At 43.6% G+C, this 15,843-nt stretch overlaps 1 protein-coding gene across 1 annotated transcript in view; it reads right to left on the bottom strand.

The window, feature by feature from the left end:
• The window catches only part of LOC309379970 (chondroitin sulfate proteoglycan 4-like), a 36,098-nt gene extending 30,771 nt beyond the window's left edge, over positions 1–5,327 (bottom strand). Inside the window, exons 1-2 of the mRNA XM_081929529.1 lie at positions 4,864–5,327; positions 45–208 (exon numbers count right to left, since the gene is read on the bottom strand). Of these exons, the coding sequence (XP_081785655.1) occupies positions 45–208; positions 4,864–4,939 (240 nt within the window). The 5' untranslated portion in view covers positions 4,940–5,327. The remainder of the gene's footprint in view (positions 1–44; positions 209–4,863) is intronic.
• Between the last annotated feature and the right edge of the window lie 10,516 nt (positions 5,328–15,843).

Raw genomic sequence — 15,843 nt, 5'->3', positions numbered from 1 at the left:
AATTGTCTGGCTCATAAGACACCTTTGTTCGCACAGAATCTTACCTGCACATTTCCGGAATGTAGTTCCACCAAAAAATAAATGTCTTTTCCTGCAGCGAGAAAAAGTAACCCATCTGGTCTGCTTGTTTGAAAACGTAATTTCAGTGAAGTTGTTGAGGACGATTCGGCAATGTTTAAATGCACATAGCTTTCGCCGTAAAATGATACTAAAAAGCAAAGATCAGAAGAGAACGTTATTGCACGCTTGCCTATAAATAATGGAGTCCACACATTATATGCAGATGGTACACCTAGCAGTAAAAAAATGTGCAGAAATCATTCTTCCTCCCAGTTCACAAGCTTTATGGCTTGCACAATGTTTACTATGTTTGTGTTCCACATTCTACCACCATTAACAGCATAGGTTGTGATGTGGTGAGCTCCCTAATCCTGACAGGCTTGAGGAGTGTAAGTTTCTAGAGTGGCAGCTTTTGTCAAACAAGGAAGAACAGAAAGAGGGTTCAGAAGCAGGTAGGGCCAGGTAGCACAGAGAAGATTAGCATGCTGAGAAGAAACCTAGGTTAGTATTCTCCTTGCCATAATAGCTTCCCATGAACAAGGAGATGTGGTTAATCAGGACCTTTCCTCCATGCACACCACCACTGGCATTCAGAAATGGTAGAATCCTTTTCCAGAATGTGGAGCTCAGTCCTTTGATTCACTGCAAGACAACCAGGTTTGCAGAACCACAATTTCCCATTGCTTCTGAACTGTAACCATGGTTCAGTCTCTACTGGCATGTTGTGCTTAGACAAACAAAAAAGAAATCTGCTTGGCCAAATCTCACATCTGGTTACATGAGTTAAAAGGAAATAATTTTTTTCTTCTTTTAGTCAAATATATATAGGCATAATGCATCATGTTTTTAATGAATTTTATTTATCAACCAGCCACCCCAAAGACTTGAGTCAAATAACCTCAGAAAAACAAAATAAACCCCACCAGTCTCGTTTCCCCATCTGTTGCTGATTTAACTCTCCCAAAGACTGTCTGAAAGCCAAGCAGGTAGGTTTTGAAATACAACGCATCTGAAATATGGGCAGCAATTTATTTTTTATCATATACGATGCAGCCTTTATATGTGCAAAGTGCTTTACAACCATTTCTTTTCTGTGCTATTTCATTTTCTCTCACAGAAGACAGAGGAGATTACAAGTATGTGGCGAAAGGTGGTCTCCTAAATAATCATGCCTGGGTTAGTTTACTTGTTTTATAGCTCTCACAAAAGCTGTTTGTTAGGAGAATGGTTAACGATGTAGCTGCACCTTATAGCTCTGAAGGGATTTTTTTTACTGCATAACAGCAACCAGGATAATAAAACCCTCTAGTGAGTACGTTGCAAATGAATGGCATTCGCAAATCTCCAAAACACTACCATAATAACAGTAATCAGCGCTTCGAGAGAGAGAGGTTGCCTGCCACCTGCAGCTGTTTGCCTCCAGTAGAAAAATGTCAGGGGCATTGAAGGAAATAAAAATGGTGGTTGCCCAGCATCTATTACAGGCTTATATTACATTACAGCCCACAGAGGACTGGCCCAGGTTATGAGGGAACTAAGCCCAGGGCCCCTCAAGCTTGAAGCCTGCCCAGATGTGTACCTATGTGCATACAATGTGCACCTGGCTCATGTTAGTCTGTAAGGTGCCATAGGAAGCCTCTCTGCTGTTTTGGTTGCAACACAAAGAAGAGCTGAAAGTGGTCTCCATATATGAAAACAACAGCTCTGGGAGTTGTGTGTCACAAATCCAGTTCCCCTGGCTGGGCTTGAGGAGACGAAAGGCACTCTCAGCCCTACAGTGGCACATCCAACTAAGCTGTCTCAGGTCTACCTGCCTGGTTCTCCTGCACACCCAAAGTGGACTTCAAGCATCATTCTAGCATGTTTTAAAGTAACAGCAAAGCAGAAATAAGGAAGTCTAAAATACTAAAAAAAAAATGTTTACAAAGTAATCCTAGGGATGCCTATCCAAAAATAGGGTCCAGGAAAATTCAGTGGGTCTTAAACCTCAGCAAATGTTCACAGGGTTGCAAATGCCTTGTAACATACAATTAATATAGGGTGGAGAAAAACTATGCTATCTTACATCCCTACCTGTGACATTTTTGGTTCGTTTTAATGCTAAGACGTTCTAACACAAGGTATCAATTTGGCTGAAGAAAATTGGCCAGTTGCGTACTCTAGATAGGATTGTGCACACCCTGAAGGAACAGGTTCGCAGTTTGGGGGTGTTTCTGGCTCCAGGTGTGTCACCAGAGAGGCTCAGGTAGCCTCAATGGCAAGAAGTGCCTTTTACCAACTGAGCCTGGCTTGACAGCTATGGCCATTCTTGGAGCGGGAAAGCCTTGTCACAGTAGTTCATGTCTTGGTTTGCTTCCAGAAGGGATTACTGCAATGTCCTTTATGTGGGGCTTCCCTCACGCTTCATCCAGAAGCTGCAGTTAGTGCAGAATGCTGCAGCACGATAGCTAACAGGAGTGAGGTCTTGTAGCGTATAGAACACCTGTGCTCAGAGATCTGCCCATTTGCTACCAGATTGCGCTCAAGGTGTTAGGTAAGGTAAAGGGACCCCTGACCGTTAGGTCCAGTCGTGACCGTCTCTGGGGTTGTGGCGCTCATCTCGCTTTATTGGCCGAGGGAGCCGGCGTACAGTTTCTGGGTCATGTGGCCAGCATGACTAAGCCACTTCTGGCGAACCAGAGCAGCGCACAGAAACGCCGTTTACCTTCCCACTGGAGCAGTACCTATTTATCTACTTGTACTTCATGCTTTCGAACTGCTAGGTTGGCAGGAGCAATGGGAGCTCACCCCGTCACGGGGATTCGAACCACCGACCTTCTGATCGGCAAGTCCTAGGCTCTGTGGTTTAACCCACAGTGCCACCTGCATCCCCAAGATGTTACTATTAGTATATAATGCCCTTAATAACTTGGGAGCAGTTCACCTACGAGATCGCCTGACCTACATGTACCCATTTGACTGCTTTGATCAGCGGAATTGGCACTAATACAGGTGCCACATAAGCACTTGATCGTTTAGTGTGAATTAATAAAACAGTAACTTGCCAATTTACTACAGCCACTTTTCCTATCAGCAACTCTCAGAAATCCACAATGCTCTTTTTTCAATGATGTTTTAAAAGCCAATTTGAGGTATAGGGCTGGGGAGGAAGCTTCTGACTGATTGGGAAAAGCAGAAAATATATTTGATGTGCTACAGGCATGTACCTCTGAATCACGTCCAAAGGATGCAATCTAAATCCCATTACTGTCAATGAAAAAACTACTATTGATTTCAACTGTTTTGATTTGCTTCCAAAACCTTTTAATGATGTGTGATTTAAAAAAAAAAATGCAGCATAAATACTAAAGATCAAAGAGGCAATACATCTTCTGTCCTTTATGGTCAAATAGCTAAAGCCTCATCTATCATACTGTAAGGCTCAGCATGAATTAATTTAGAATCTAATTATTCAGAAATCTGATCCTGCAAGTTCTTTTCCTGGAATGGAGAACTGCAAGATGAACAGCTCAGCCTGCAAACCAGTTTGAACAGAGCACTTGCCTTAAGCCTGATGTCATCCTGTTGAAGACTACTCTGAAGTAATTCCAAAAGCCTCAGATTGCTTCAAAGTATGGCTTTTAAGATACTTACCTGGCAAGGTAAATAAGCTTGAAGTCGCACAAAGTTATCCATTAGGTAGAGTCCTGTGAAACTCAAATACTTGCTAATCTTGCTAACACAACTTGTCCAATAAAAGGGCCCTGACGGGGGGGGGGGGGCAGGTATAGTGTGATGCAGGAGAAACTCATATCAACATCTCGCCTGGTACATGGGTTTCCAAACTTGATGTAATGCATTGTGCTGGATGCTGGTACACTGCAAAAAGTTGGTAGTCACTTCATTGCATTCCGCTGCTGATGACGTTGATATCATCCTTGGTTGTCAAAAGGCAACCAAAGTACCAGAATGGGGGAGGGGGGGGAGAGTACTTGCCATCTCTATCCACTCTTTGGTTCAGCCGATTATTTCTCAGGTTCTAGCAGGATTCTACTCCAGAAATTAGTTATTATGTCAGGTCTTAGTCTTTTGAGCACGAGAAGCAATGTAATGCATCTGAACACGTGCAGAGTGCAACTTCCCACTACTAGGCTTCCTCCTAAATACCTAGGCTTGCTCCTAAATACCTGAGATTAAGGTCGCGGTTTACAAATCAAGTTTTGCTTCCGCAATGGTGTGTGTGTCTATTTATCCAATCTCCCATTTTAGTAAAAAGTTTTGCATCCAAACTACTGGCGTTAACAATACTATACAGCCGAGCTGCAGATTGGTTTGGTTGTAAAACTTGTTGAAGCTCCCAGGAGAGACATGCGTTTTCTTTTGTTTTCGATTACAAGCCTGGGCACCTGGCACCAGGCTCGCGCGCCACAACAGGCACGCATCGTGCCCCCAAACTATCATTTCGTGCGCGCCTTCCCCTCCCGCCTCCTCCCAGCAAAGTGTCCGCTGCCAGGCTACAGCGGGCACGAGCCGCAGCCCTCGAGGGCCAGCCTGCGCCATGCGCCGCATTCTTGCAAAATGCAACCGGGACTGGCCAATCGCTCGCAGAGGCCGACGGGTGGGAGCGCAGAGTGGGGAGCCAAAGGGAGGAGCCGAGCGAGCCCTCGGCAAAGGTAGCTCTGCAAGCCCGTAGAAGCCGCGCGGCCCAGATCCGCCCGCGCAGCCCCCACCTTCCCTCCTCGTCCCCGGACTTTTTTTTTGCGACGGCGGGGAAAGGGGGTGTCGCGGGCACCCCCACCCAGGCAGCGTGGTTTCTTACCCTACCTGCCAGCGCCTCTCGGCTAAGGGACAGCAGCAGCAGCAACAACAGGGCGCTCCCTGAAGCCCAGCCCGGGGCCATGCCGCCCCGTCTCCGGGGAAAGGGGAGCAGGCGACGGGAGGCCCCCGGGAGCGGCGCCCGCTTGCAGCGCCAGGGAGTGGGAGCTCCGCCCGCCGACAGCTGCCGCCTCTGCTGCTGGCGGGCTTGTTGCTCAGGTCAGGTTACACAGCAGAGGGGCGAGGAAAGGGGGAGAGCGGGCCGGGCGGGCGGTGCAGAGATGGTGCTCCTCGCCAGGTCTTTCCCAGAACAACTTGGCTACACTTCTGGACTGCGTTTGGGCCTGGGCTCAGCCCCGGAACCTTTGCTTCTTGTAAGGGCAAGCCTGGTTATAAAGGGAGCGAAGTCAAAGGACGCGGCATCCTGTTGTTGTTATTGTTATCATCATCGTCCTCTTATAATAAAACATGGCTGGACAGAGGGTTACTGGGAGAGCAACAGGTTGCAAAGTTACAGCCTCAGCTGTGGGTTGTTCACTAGATCAGTGGTTTTCAACTTGGTCAGAGGTTCCATGGGCAACACTGATGGTCAGGGGTGCTATGGACAACTCTGGGCCTCCTTCCTTCCTTCTTTCCTTCCCTCTCTCCTCTGATGCCCTCTTGCATCTCTGCCTTCCAAAGGTTTGCACAGTTGTTTGTTGCAGCAGCCCTGGCTACAAGCGCCCTGGGCGAATGGTGCCTCGGGGGCTGGCCAGGGGGCGCTGGTTGACAGGAGCTGAAGTGGCCTTGGATTAAGCAAGCAGGCGAGGGAGCCTAGCCACCAGTCCTCCAGTCTGTCCATTCCCAACAGCACGTCCAGTCCCACACCCCTGTGGGGCAGTGGAAGGAGGCACCTCTCTTTGTGGTAGCGAGGAAGCTCAGAGACCAGGGGTGGCAGCAGTAGCTGCCCAGAGGACTTCCAAGGAGAGGAGGCTGAGGGAACACTCCACAAAGAAGGGTCTTCAAAACAGGGTGAGAGGCTGCCAGCTCTGCAGGCAAGGGGTGACATAACTGGGCTCCTGAGCCCCACAGGGGTGCCGCAGAAAGAATGTACAGTGGTACCTCGGTTTACAAACTTAATCCGTTCCAGAAGTCCGTTCTTAAACCGAAACTGTCCTTAAACCGAGGTGCGCTTTCCCTAATGAGGCCTCCCGGTGCCCTTCCACCGTTCAGATTCCGTTCTTAGACCAAGGTAAAGTTGGCAAACCAGGACACTACTTCCGGTTTTGCAGAGTTCTTAAACCAAATCGTTCGTAAACAGGACTGTTCTTAAACCGAGTTACCACTGTAGTTTGTCAAGAGAGCCATGGAATCAAAACGGTTGAAAACCTCTGTACTAGATAGCTGAATGTAGTCCATTGGTAAACCACTGTTGATCATCTGCCTGTCCCTGCTCAAAAATATGTGACAGGCTGTAAGGGGCCATAATAATAATAATAATAATAATAATAATAATAATAATAATAATAATAGATCTTCGAATTCAGGTGGTTCAAAGCAGCCAGTGTCATTTATCTTTATACAATTGCATTTCTCACAATTCATGAAGAATCTCCCATTGTTATACACCTTCCACCTTTGAATTTTCATGCTAAAGCTGTCACCTGATTAAATACTTCTCAGTCCATCAGTTGCCCAGGTTTTTAACTGATTAATCATTTAACAACCTATTAAATTGACGTAAGATTTCTTGAGGATACAAAATAATTCTGAAGGAGAAGGTGAACTCTGGGACGGGGGCAGGCAGATGCCTCTTCTGTGATGCCCCATGTTTTTCATAAGTATGTGCATTAAAAATAATTCAAGTTTTAAAAATCAACATTTTTTAAAAAAAAATCAGTCTAACCAATTTGTTGCTGCATTCTGATGTATTTCTGCTCAGAAATAAACACCACATAATAGGAGCCAACTCCCAGCCCACCACCCAATAAATTATTTGAGGGGACTAGGTCCCCACAGAGTTTATAGGCATTGCCATTCAAATGGTGTGTGTGCACCACATAATGTGATCAATTATGTGAGGTGGAGCTTACCTGGGCCCCTCCAATATTTTGTTCAAATTGGCACCCTTGGTCTATAGGATTGCAGCCTACATGTTTTAGCTCAAATTAATGCTATTGTGAGACAAGCATCCCTCAAGTGTCAGGCTTAGTACTGGATTCCTTTTTTAAAGCTCATTTGCTCGTAGCTATTTGTGGGATTATACTCTGCTTTCAATTAATCTGTGACGTTTCACTGGTTCTAACTATAATCTCATAAATCGCGTTTGTTCTTTGTAGAGCAGGACAACAACTGTGAATTGGTCACTCTTTACTGAGCTATACTTGATTCAGTTCAGTCTCTCTGACATTAATATATCTTCAAGGAGCCAATATAAAATGAGCAAACACTCTTTTCTGTGGTTTAGATTTGATGACTCTCTGAGCTCATTGAACTGAAGCAAACAGTGGTTTAGTGTCTACAAACTGCAATTTCCAGAGGGGCAGCCCTGCTAGCCTGTTTTTGCAAATACAACAGTGTCTTGTGGCACTTTAAAGACTTAACAAAATTATGACATTAATTACATTACATTAACTTACATTAACTATTGTCCTGTTTGTCAGATGCATGAAGTATTAACCTTGACTTACAAGTATATGTATAAAAATGAGAAGAGATTCATTCATGTTCACTTATAGATAGATCTATCCACACACATGCAAACCCTCTATAGTTGTAGCTCAGGATGACACTTCATACATCTGATGATGGAGAGACTCTAGTCCATGAAAGCTTATGCCATAATAGACTTCTTGGTCTTTAAGGTACCACAGGGCTCTTCGTAGTTTTTATATACAAATAATGATTTGCAAATTCTGAAAAGTACCGTATTTGCATGTTATACATTATATTCACGGTTCTCAAAAGTGGAAAGTAGGCCTCCCTAAGACAACACTAGGGACGCGGGTGGTGCTGTGGTCTAAACCACTGAGCCTAGGGCTTGCCAATTAGAAGGTCGGCGGTTTGAATCCCCGCAATGGGGTGAGCTCCCATTGCTCAGTCCCTGCTCCTGCCAACCTAGCAGTTTGAAAGCACGTTTGCCAGAAGCAGTTTAGTCATGCTAACTGCATGACCCGGAAGCTGTACGCTGGCTCCCTCGGCCAATAAAGTGAGATGAGCGCGCAATCCCAGAGTCGTCCACAACTGGACCTAACTGTCAGGGGTCCCTTTACCTTTACCTTTACCTTTAAGACAACACTGGCAATTGCTGCAATATCCATGGTATACTTTCTAAGTCTTTTCTTTTTCAATGAGGAGCAGTTGCCATGGAAAGGGATTTATTTCTGCTTGGCCTCCTGTTCAGTTATGCTACACACAAACGTTCTGCAGTAGCAGATTTATATCTGAAGTTAAAACCCCATTGTTGTGATATAGGGCGCTATTACCACTGGAGGGCGATCCAAGGCTGAAAACCATGATGCAGTAGTATAAAACAATATTTTTCTTCTTTTTAAAGCAGATAGAATAGCGTGTCTGTAACAAAACAAAGCAAAAAGTGTTATGAAAAGTGTGTTCATAACAACTTACTTGTTGCACAACATTGCATTTCAGTTTTGTCCTGTTGGATAATAGTGAACTTCTAATATAGCATCCTTGAGCCCAGGCAGATATTCATCTCAATTAAATTAAATGCACTTTGCTGGGGGGTGGGTGGGCAGGGAGAAGTAAACCTTAAAATAAGCATCAAACATTACAACATTACACCAAGCAAATTTATAACTAAGAATGTTTCACGATAAATATAATAAATAACATAATTCCAAACAATGTAATAAAAAGGAAGGTGTATCCTGTGGCACAATGGGTTAGTGCACGGGTGTCAAACACAAGGGCCGCAGGCCGAATCCGGCCCGCCAGACCTCGTCATGTGGCCCCTGTAGCCACCGCCAGCCACCAGCCTTCACCTTTTATTCTCGCTTTTTTTTTTTTGACACAAGAAAGCCGCCTCTTCAGCGCATGCGCGGCAGCCTACAAGCCAGGGAACGTCTGCCCTCTAGTGGCGCCAGCCGTTCTACACAGGAAACCTCCACTTTACATGCATTCAGGAAACCTATGTTTCTGCTTTCAGAGCTAGTTATTACTTACATTATTACAAAAAACAGTAATAATTGAATACAGTGACAATAATTTATGATAATAAAGAGTGGACACATAGTCCTACAGATATAACTGGCCCTTTGAGGGTGACCAAACTGCTGATGCGGCCCCCGATGAATTTGAGTTTGACACCCCTGGGTTAGTGCATCTGGCTGTTAACCAAAAGGTTGGTGGTTCGATCCCACCCTGGGATGGCTGTGGGCAGGTTTCCTGCATTGCAGGGATTGGACTACCATTGGGGTCCCTTCCAGCTCTAATTTTGTGACCTAGTCCAGCATCCTGTTCCTGCATGCAGTGGCCCAAAAGATGCTTCTGGGAAGCCCACAAGCAAGACCTGAGCACAGCACAACAGCACTCTGCCCAGTTGCAATTCCCAACACTGGCTTTCAGAGGAATACTGTCTCCAGCGATGGAGATGAAACATGCCTTCATGGCTAGTCATTTTAAAGCACCTAAGTTGGCATCAAAGTCATAAATACCAGTTCCTTTCTTTTGAGCCCAGGTGGTGCTGTGGTCTAAACCACTGGGCCTCTCGGGCTTGCTGATCAGAAGGTCGGCAGTTTGAATCCCCATGATGGGGTGAGCTCCTGTTGCTCTGTCCCAGCTCCTGCCAACCTAGCAGTTCGAAAGCATGCCAATGCAAGTAGATAAATAGGTACTGCTGTAGTGGGAAGGTAAATGGCGTTTCCGTGTATTCTGGTTTCCATCGTGGTGTTCCACTAGAAGCAGTTTAGTCATGCTGGAAAGCTGTCTGTAGACAAACGCCAGCTCCCTCAGTCTGAAAGCAAGATGAACGCCACACCCCATAGTCGCCTTTGACTGGACTTAACTGTCCAGGGGTCCTTTACCTTTCACCTTTTTATATACCAATCCAATGCCATTTACAGTTAGCTCAATTAAAAACATAGCAATGAGGGATTCAGGTGGCGCTGTGGGTTAAACCACTGTGCATCTTGGGCTTGCCAATCGTAAGGTTGGCAGTTTGAATTCCCGCAACGGGTGAGCTCCTGTTGTTCGGTCTCAGCTCCTACCCACCTAACAGTTCGAAAGCACGCAGTGCAAGTAGATAAATAGGTACGTACCGCTCCAACGGGAAGGTAAACGGCGTTTCCGTGTGCTGCTCTGGTTTTGCCAAAAGCAGCTTAGTCATGCTGGCCACATGACCCGGAAAAACTGCCTGCAGAAGCGGACAAACGCTGGCTCCCTCGGCCTGTAAAGCAAGATGAGCGCTGCAACCCCAGAGTCATTCGCAACTGGACTTAATTACCGTACCTTTACCTTGCACTTAGGAATATTCATGTTCCATCTTCATAAGTGAAAAGTGTCCAACAGTTTTGAAAAAGAGCCATATTCCGTCTGTTTTCTCTCAAGTAGATATATTTTGTTGGTATAGAGATTTCTGCTGCTTTTGGAACTCTCCTTTAAATTCCTTTGTATTATTATTATTGTTGTTGTTGTTGTTGTTGTTATTATTATTATGCATTGAAGGTTCTGTGGTTGATAAATTCTACACTATTATATAATATATATATAATTAATTATACAATATGCCATATATCATAAAGACACCACATTCTCTGCTTGTGCCTCAGTCGCAAATGGAAACACAAACCCTGGGTAACCCCTGGAATCTCACACTGTTCAGAGATTTGTGTGGGGTGCCACAATATATGGAGCAGCAGTCAACTACGATTTACTCATATGAGCTCCATTAAATTTAATGGCCTTATTTATCCATCATCGTTAATGTCAGTGTATCTGCTCTGAGTGAATCTTTGTTGAATACAGTACCATCCCTTCATTTTTAGCACATTTGTCTTCCCATTCATTGTAATGGAGGGAGCATACTGTATATGTACTCAGTGAAACATGGATAATCTTCCTTCGCCAGAATGAATGGGAAAGCCCTCATGGGCATAGGAGGTCAGTGGATACTACGTAGTATGTTGGAGATTCTGTGTCTGAAACAAACTGCTCATAACATTCAAACAAGAACTTTAAATAAGCATTTTCTGTTGCAGTGAAATAGCACTGTGGTTTTAATGCTCAGCATGACAAATATATTCATTCTCTGGTGTTATAATTGTTATGCAGTCATATAGAAATGCCAGTGTTATTTTATTTTTTAAAAAACCCTACAGCTGCTATGTGCTCTGTGTGTTTCTTATGGACTGTGCCAATATTTTTGCTTTGTGTTGTCTCGGAGGGGAAATATTAAAGCTAATAGCTGCAGCTTCCTGAATCTAATTTGCGTGGGTTTTCATTTCATTATAACAGGCATTTAGCCTTTATTTCATTATAATAGGCATTTCTGCTTCATCCTATTAAAAGAGCTTTCAGTTGGAAGGAATAAATTGCATTTGGCAGAAAAATGGTCGTGAAAGAAAATTTAGTTCCTAGTGAGGCAGAGTGGAGGGCATGTGAATTGAATTTGTTTCATTGCTTTCCTCAGAGACTGGTGGAAGCATGTGTTTCCAGTGAAGAAATGTGATGATCCTGACTCCACTTTGGGAACCACTGTTCTAATCAATAAAATTACACTCACAACCCACCTTCCTTCCATGGAGCTGAAGGTAACATGTATTGTTCTCCCCTTTTTTAATGCTCACAAGAATCCTGTGAGGTATGTTGGCTGAGATGGTGACTAGCCTAAGGTTACCCAGTGAACTTCATGAATGTCACCCTGGAATTATTGGAGTATGATTAATCACAGTTGCCATGTATTATGGATTTTGAAGTCTTCATGACATACTGTATAAACAAACCTGAGTGTGCATGCTGCCAAATCTCGAGGACACTACAGAAATCTTTGAACATCGAAACTAGTTTTGCAGATTCAATGGACAGCTGTGACTTTTAGCAAGCCTGCTAGCTATTTCAGAACATCGTACCACAACCCTACCTACGTGTTTCTTCAGCGTGTCAGTTGATGTCAGAAGCTGCTTTCTAGTTGACTAGTGGTCTTTCTAGCCCACCGCAAGACCACCGCTGATAAGCCTGACAGGAAGTGTAGACATTTCCTCTGTCTTTTGAACAGCTCTACATTTGCTGAATCAAGTTTCTATTTCAAGTTTTTCAACTTTATACAGTGCATTTTCATACAATGCATTTTACTGTTATTTTCATCAATGTATGTATTTCTATACACGCTGCCCACTAATATATGCATTTTGGTACATATTTTTTGTTGGAGAACTACATTAAGAGAAATGTGAATTTCAAAAGTTAGCTGCGTTTCAGTTCATGTATCGTTTTGGGAAGTGACAACTGGGTAAAATATGAAATGAACCAAATTTCTCCCCTAGCTATAGCAAATCCAGATGTTCCTTCATGTCCAATTCTCACAATGCATCCATTGCAAACGGGGTGAAAAGAAATTCCAGCGGGGACACAGGAATTTTTGAAGAGCAATTGCACAGATTTCTTTGCAGGATAGTAGTAATGTTAAAATGAAGGGCTGCCTTCAGATGTGTTCGGAACGTTCTTTATTTCCTTGACATCTGATGGGAGGGTATTCCACAGGGCGGGCACCACCACTGACAAGGCCCTCTGCCTGGTTCACTGTAACTTCACTTCTCACAGTGAGGGTACCACCAGAAGGCCCTTGGAGCTGGATCTCAATGTCCAGGCTGAATGGTGGGGGTGGAGACGCTCCTTCATGTATATAATAAATCTTCAGTCAAAACCTCTTCAGTGAAAATTTGTTTTTCAGATGCTAATACTTAGCATTATTTCATAGAATGTTAACTCATTTCTGCAATAGTGACACTGGGTGGGAAATTCATTGTGGATTTTTTCCTTCAAAACCTGTGGATAAAAACCTCTCATCCTAAAACTGATGCTGACCTGAACAGACTTAAGCTTTACAATCTGACAGACCAGGCTAGGATTATTTTCTGCACAAGTTATTTTTTCCCCAGACTTCTTCACAAAGACTGCATTGTTCTAAGTGGCCTTTACATAACTGCTTGCGTGATTATCTCCAAAATATTTTGGGAAAGAAGCTGGATAAAGCAGTGATGCAAGACCCCACAGATTTTTTTTAATGCTTTTCTTTCTTCTTTTTGGTATGCAGAGTTTGTGAGAACAAAGTGACAGAGCACAATGTTTGAAAGTGCATTTAATTACTAAATTTAAGTAATACAACAATTTAACCATGTATTAAGGTTTCATCACTCACTGCTGAAGAAATGAAAGAAAGTCGTGTATGCACTACAAAGTAGACCACACGCCTTACATCTTAGCAGATCTCAGCAGCGTATTTTTGTTTAGCTGGTAAAATGCAGCTTTCTTTCTTTTCTAAAACAAATTGCTATTGATTTTTGCAACAAAATATAAACAAAAAAATAGATTTCTCCACACTTCCCCACCTACCCAGGAGCAAAAGATTGGCTTATCAGATTTTGCCATAAGTTTGTTTGCGAGTTTGGTGAGAATGTTCATTTGAATAGCTTACAAAAGAGTACCATATTTCAACAAAATTATCCACATCACTTTCACTGTTCAGGGCAAGCATGTTTTTTGTTAGTTTTTCAGATAAGGCAGTTGTCTATACATTCAGTCGTCATCGTGTGATGTGGAGATGCTCAAGTCCTTTCCAGTTCTGTGTTATTTTTCCATTTATTGTTTTTACATGCCCTGCATCTGTAAATTAAACAGCAAAAACAATCGTATTTAGTGTGCTGCAGGAAAGGGAGAGTTTAACATCCTCACCCATTTGCCCTTTTCACTGTAAAAACTAGACACACATGCACCATAGTTGTAGGCATGTGGGAAAGATTTGGGTTTAAGCCAACAAACCTGCCACTTCTTGTTTGTCCCTAAAATCATCCCCTGGAGAAGGATTTGAGGCTAGGTTCTCACAGGTCCAGTGTTCCCAGTTGCCAATCAAACCATCCTTCCTTCCAATGGCAAACTCTGGCAGAAGACTGTAGCCAAATGGGGCCACAGAAAGAAGAGGGTGGTGTCTGTTGCTCATTTAACTCTGAGGTTTTGTACAAAAAGACGCTTGAAAGCAATAAAGTTTCTTCCCCCCCCCCAAAAAAAATGCATTGAGGACCAAATATGTTCAGTAGCCCACAAAATGTAGTTTGACAATTGAAGAAGAAATGTCAGGAGAGTAAAAAGAGCTGTCTGGGACCCTGAACAGGAATACTGACAAGGACCTGTGGCGAAGACGTATCCTCAAAGCTTTGCATTTATGCAGAACCTCCCGCTCAGTCCAGACCCCTTGACCCAGAAGCTGCATAACCATTTACTCTTTGCCTCCCACCGTTTCTCCAGCAATCAAACCACAACATTCCTCCACTGCACTGGGCAAAAGTTCAAGATGGTTATTGAAAAACTAGTCCTCCAAATGCCAAACCTATATGGTAAATGCCTTTCGTGGAAGTGCTGCAATCTTGTCCGTACTATTTGTGCTTGTGTGCAATCTCAGCACTCAAAAGGAAGTCGACCCTCAACCTCCCCCACCCCACCCCACCCCACCCCCTGACCACCAACTTACTTCCCTTTTAACATTAAGACTTTCTACCACTGATATTTTTACTTGGGTCCATGTATAGCTATCTAGTTGATACCCTGATGGGTTACAATCTGTTTTCAGCAGCTGACCCAGACATAACATCATCGTTTCCTGATTAGATTGATACGGGTTTCTATTATTTGCCTTTTCTTTGCACCCTGAGAAACAATTCTTTTTTGTTGTTGTGCAGTAAACAACATTGCAAAGCCCATATTAAATCATAATTATTTACCATGCTGTTCATGCACCTTTGTCCCTGAGGAGCGTGGTGACGTGAATTTACAGGAAGATCGGGGTATTTCTCACCAACAGCTTCCTGTTATTGATATGGCTTTTGTTCAGTTCTGATCCTTTTTTAAGCCTTTTGGATTCTCAAGGGAAAAATAAACTAGCACATTCCATTAATCACAGGAATGGAGCCCATAGTTGGGTGTCTTAACAAAATAGTTTTAATTCTGGCCACCGAATTCCGCACTATATTATGTCAGGGTTTAAAAATAAATGTGCATGTTTTTATTATTGTTTTGATTGCAGTGCTCAAAATCCCATAGCCTGGAGCTCAGCCATAGAGTATCTGCTTTGCATGCAAGTAGGACGGGCAGAGACCCCCGCCTAAAATCCTGGAGATCTTCTGCCAGTCAGTGCTGACAGAACTGAGTAAGATGGACAAGTGGTATGACTTCATATATGGCAACTTTTATGTTCCTAGCTGAGAGTGCTCCAGAATAAGGTTGTGTATATGAATACACCAGAATGGTGTCTTATTGCAGGTGTATTCTTCAACATGCGCTTGGCACAATAATATTTGCCCTAGCGGCAGATTCATTCTGCTTTATTTTATTCTGTGACGCTTCCTGAATGTATTAAGTGAAAAAAGTAAGCAACTCTTTTAACAGCAGGAATGTTTATCAGGCTTGCAGCCTCAGGTCATTTTCATGTCTTAACGAACAGTACTTCTGCCGTCTTCCTCACAAGGAAAGCTATTCATAGGACCTTTGGCTCCATTCTATCTGAAGGTCACATTGTTTACACCAATTGTGGATGAAGTTGCGCTTTTCCTGAGGAGAACATACTTCGAGGGGGGTGGGGTGGGGAACAGAATAGACTTCACCCAGCACAACATTGTTGACAAATCATGTATTTTAGTCACAACAGGGGTTCAAGTCATCAGTCAATAGGGCCCCTCTAGATATCCTTTTATTGTGCATTTATGATTATTTATGCTCATTATGCAGTATAGTATACAGTGGTACCTCAGGTTAAGTACTTAATTTGTTCCGGCAGTCTGT

The sequence above is a fragment of the Podarcis melisellensis genome (assembly GCF_964234715.1).
Source record: "Podarcis melisellensis genome assembly, chromosome: 11".
Lineage (NCBI taxonomy): Eukaryota > Metazoa > Chordata > Lepidosauria > Squamata > Lacertidae > Podarcis > Podarcis melisellensis.
Note: the sequence above shows the minus strand (reverse complement) of the source record. Positions and strands in the feature narration are given on the sequence as shown.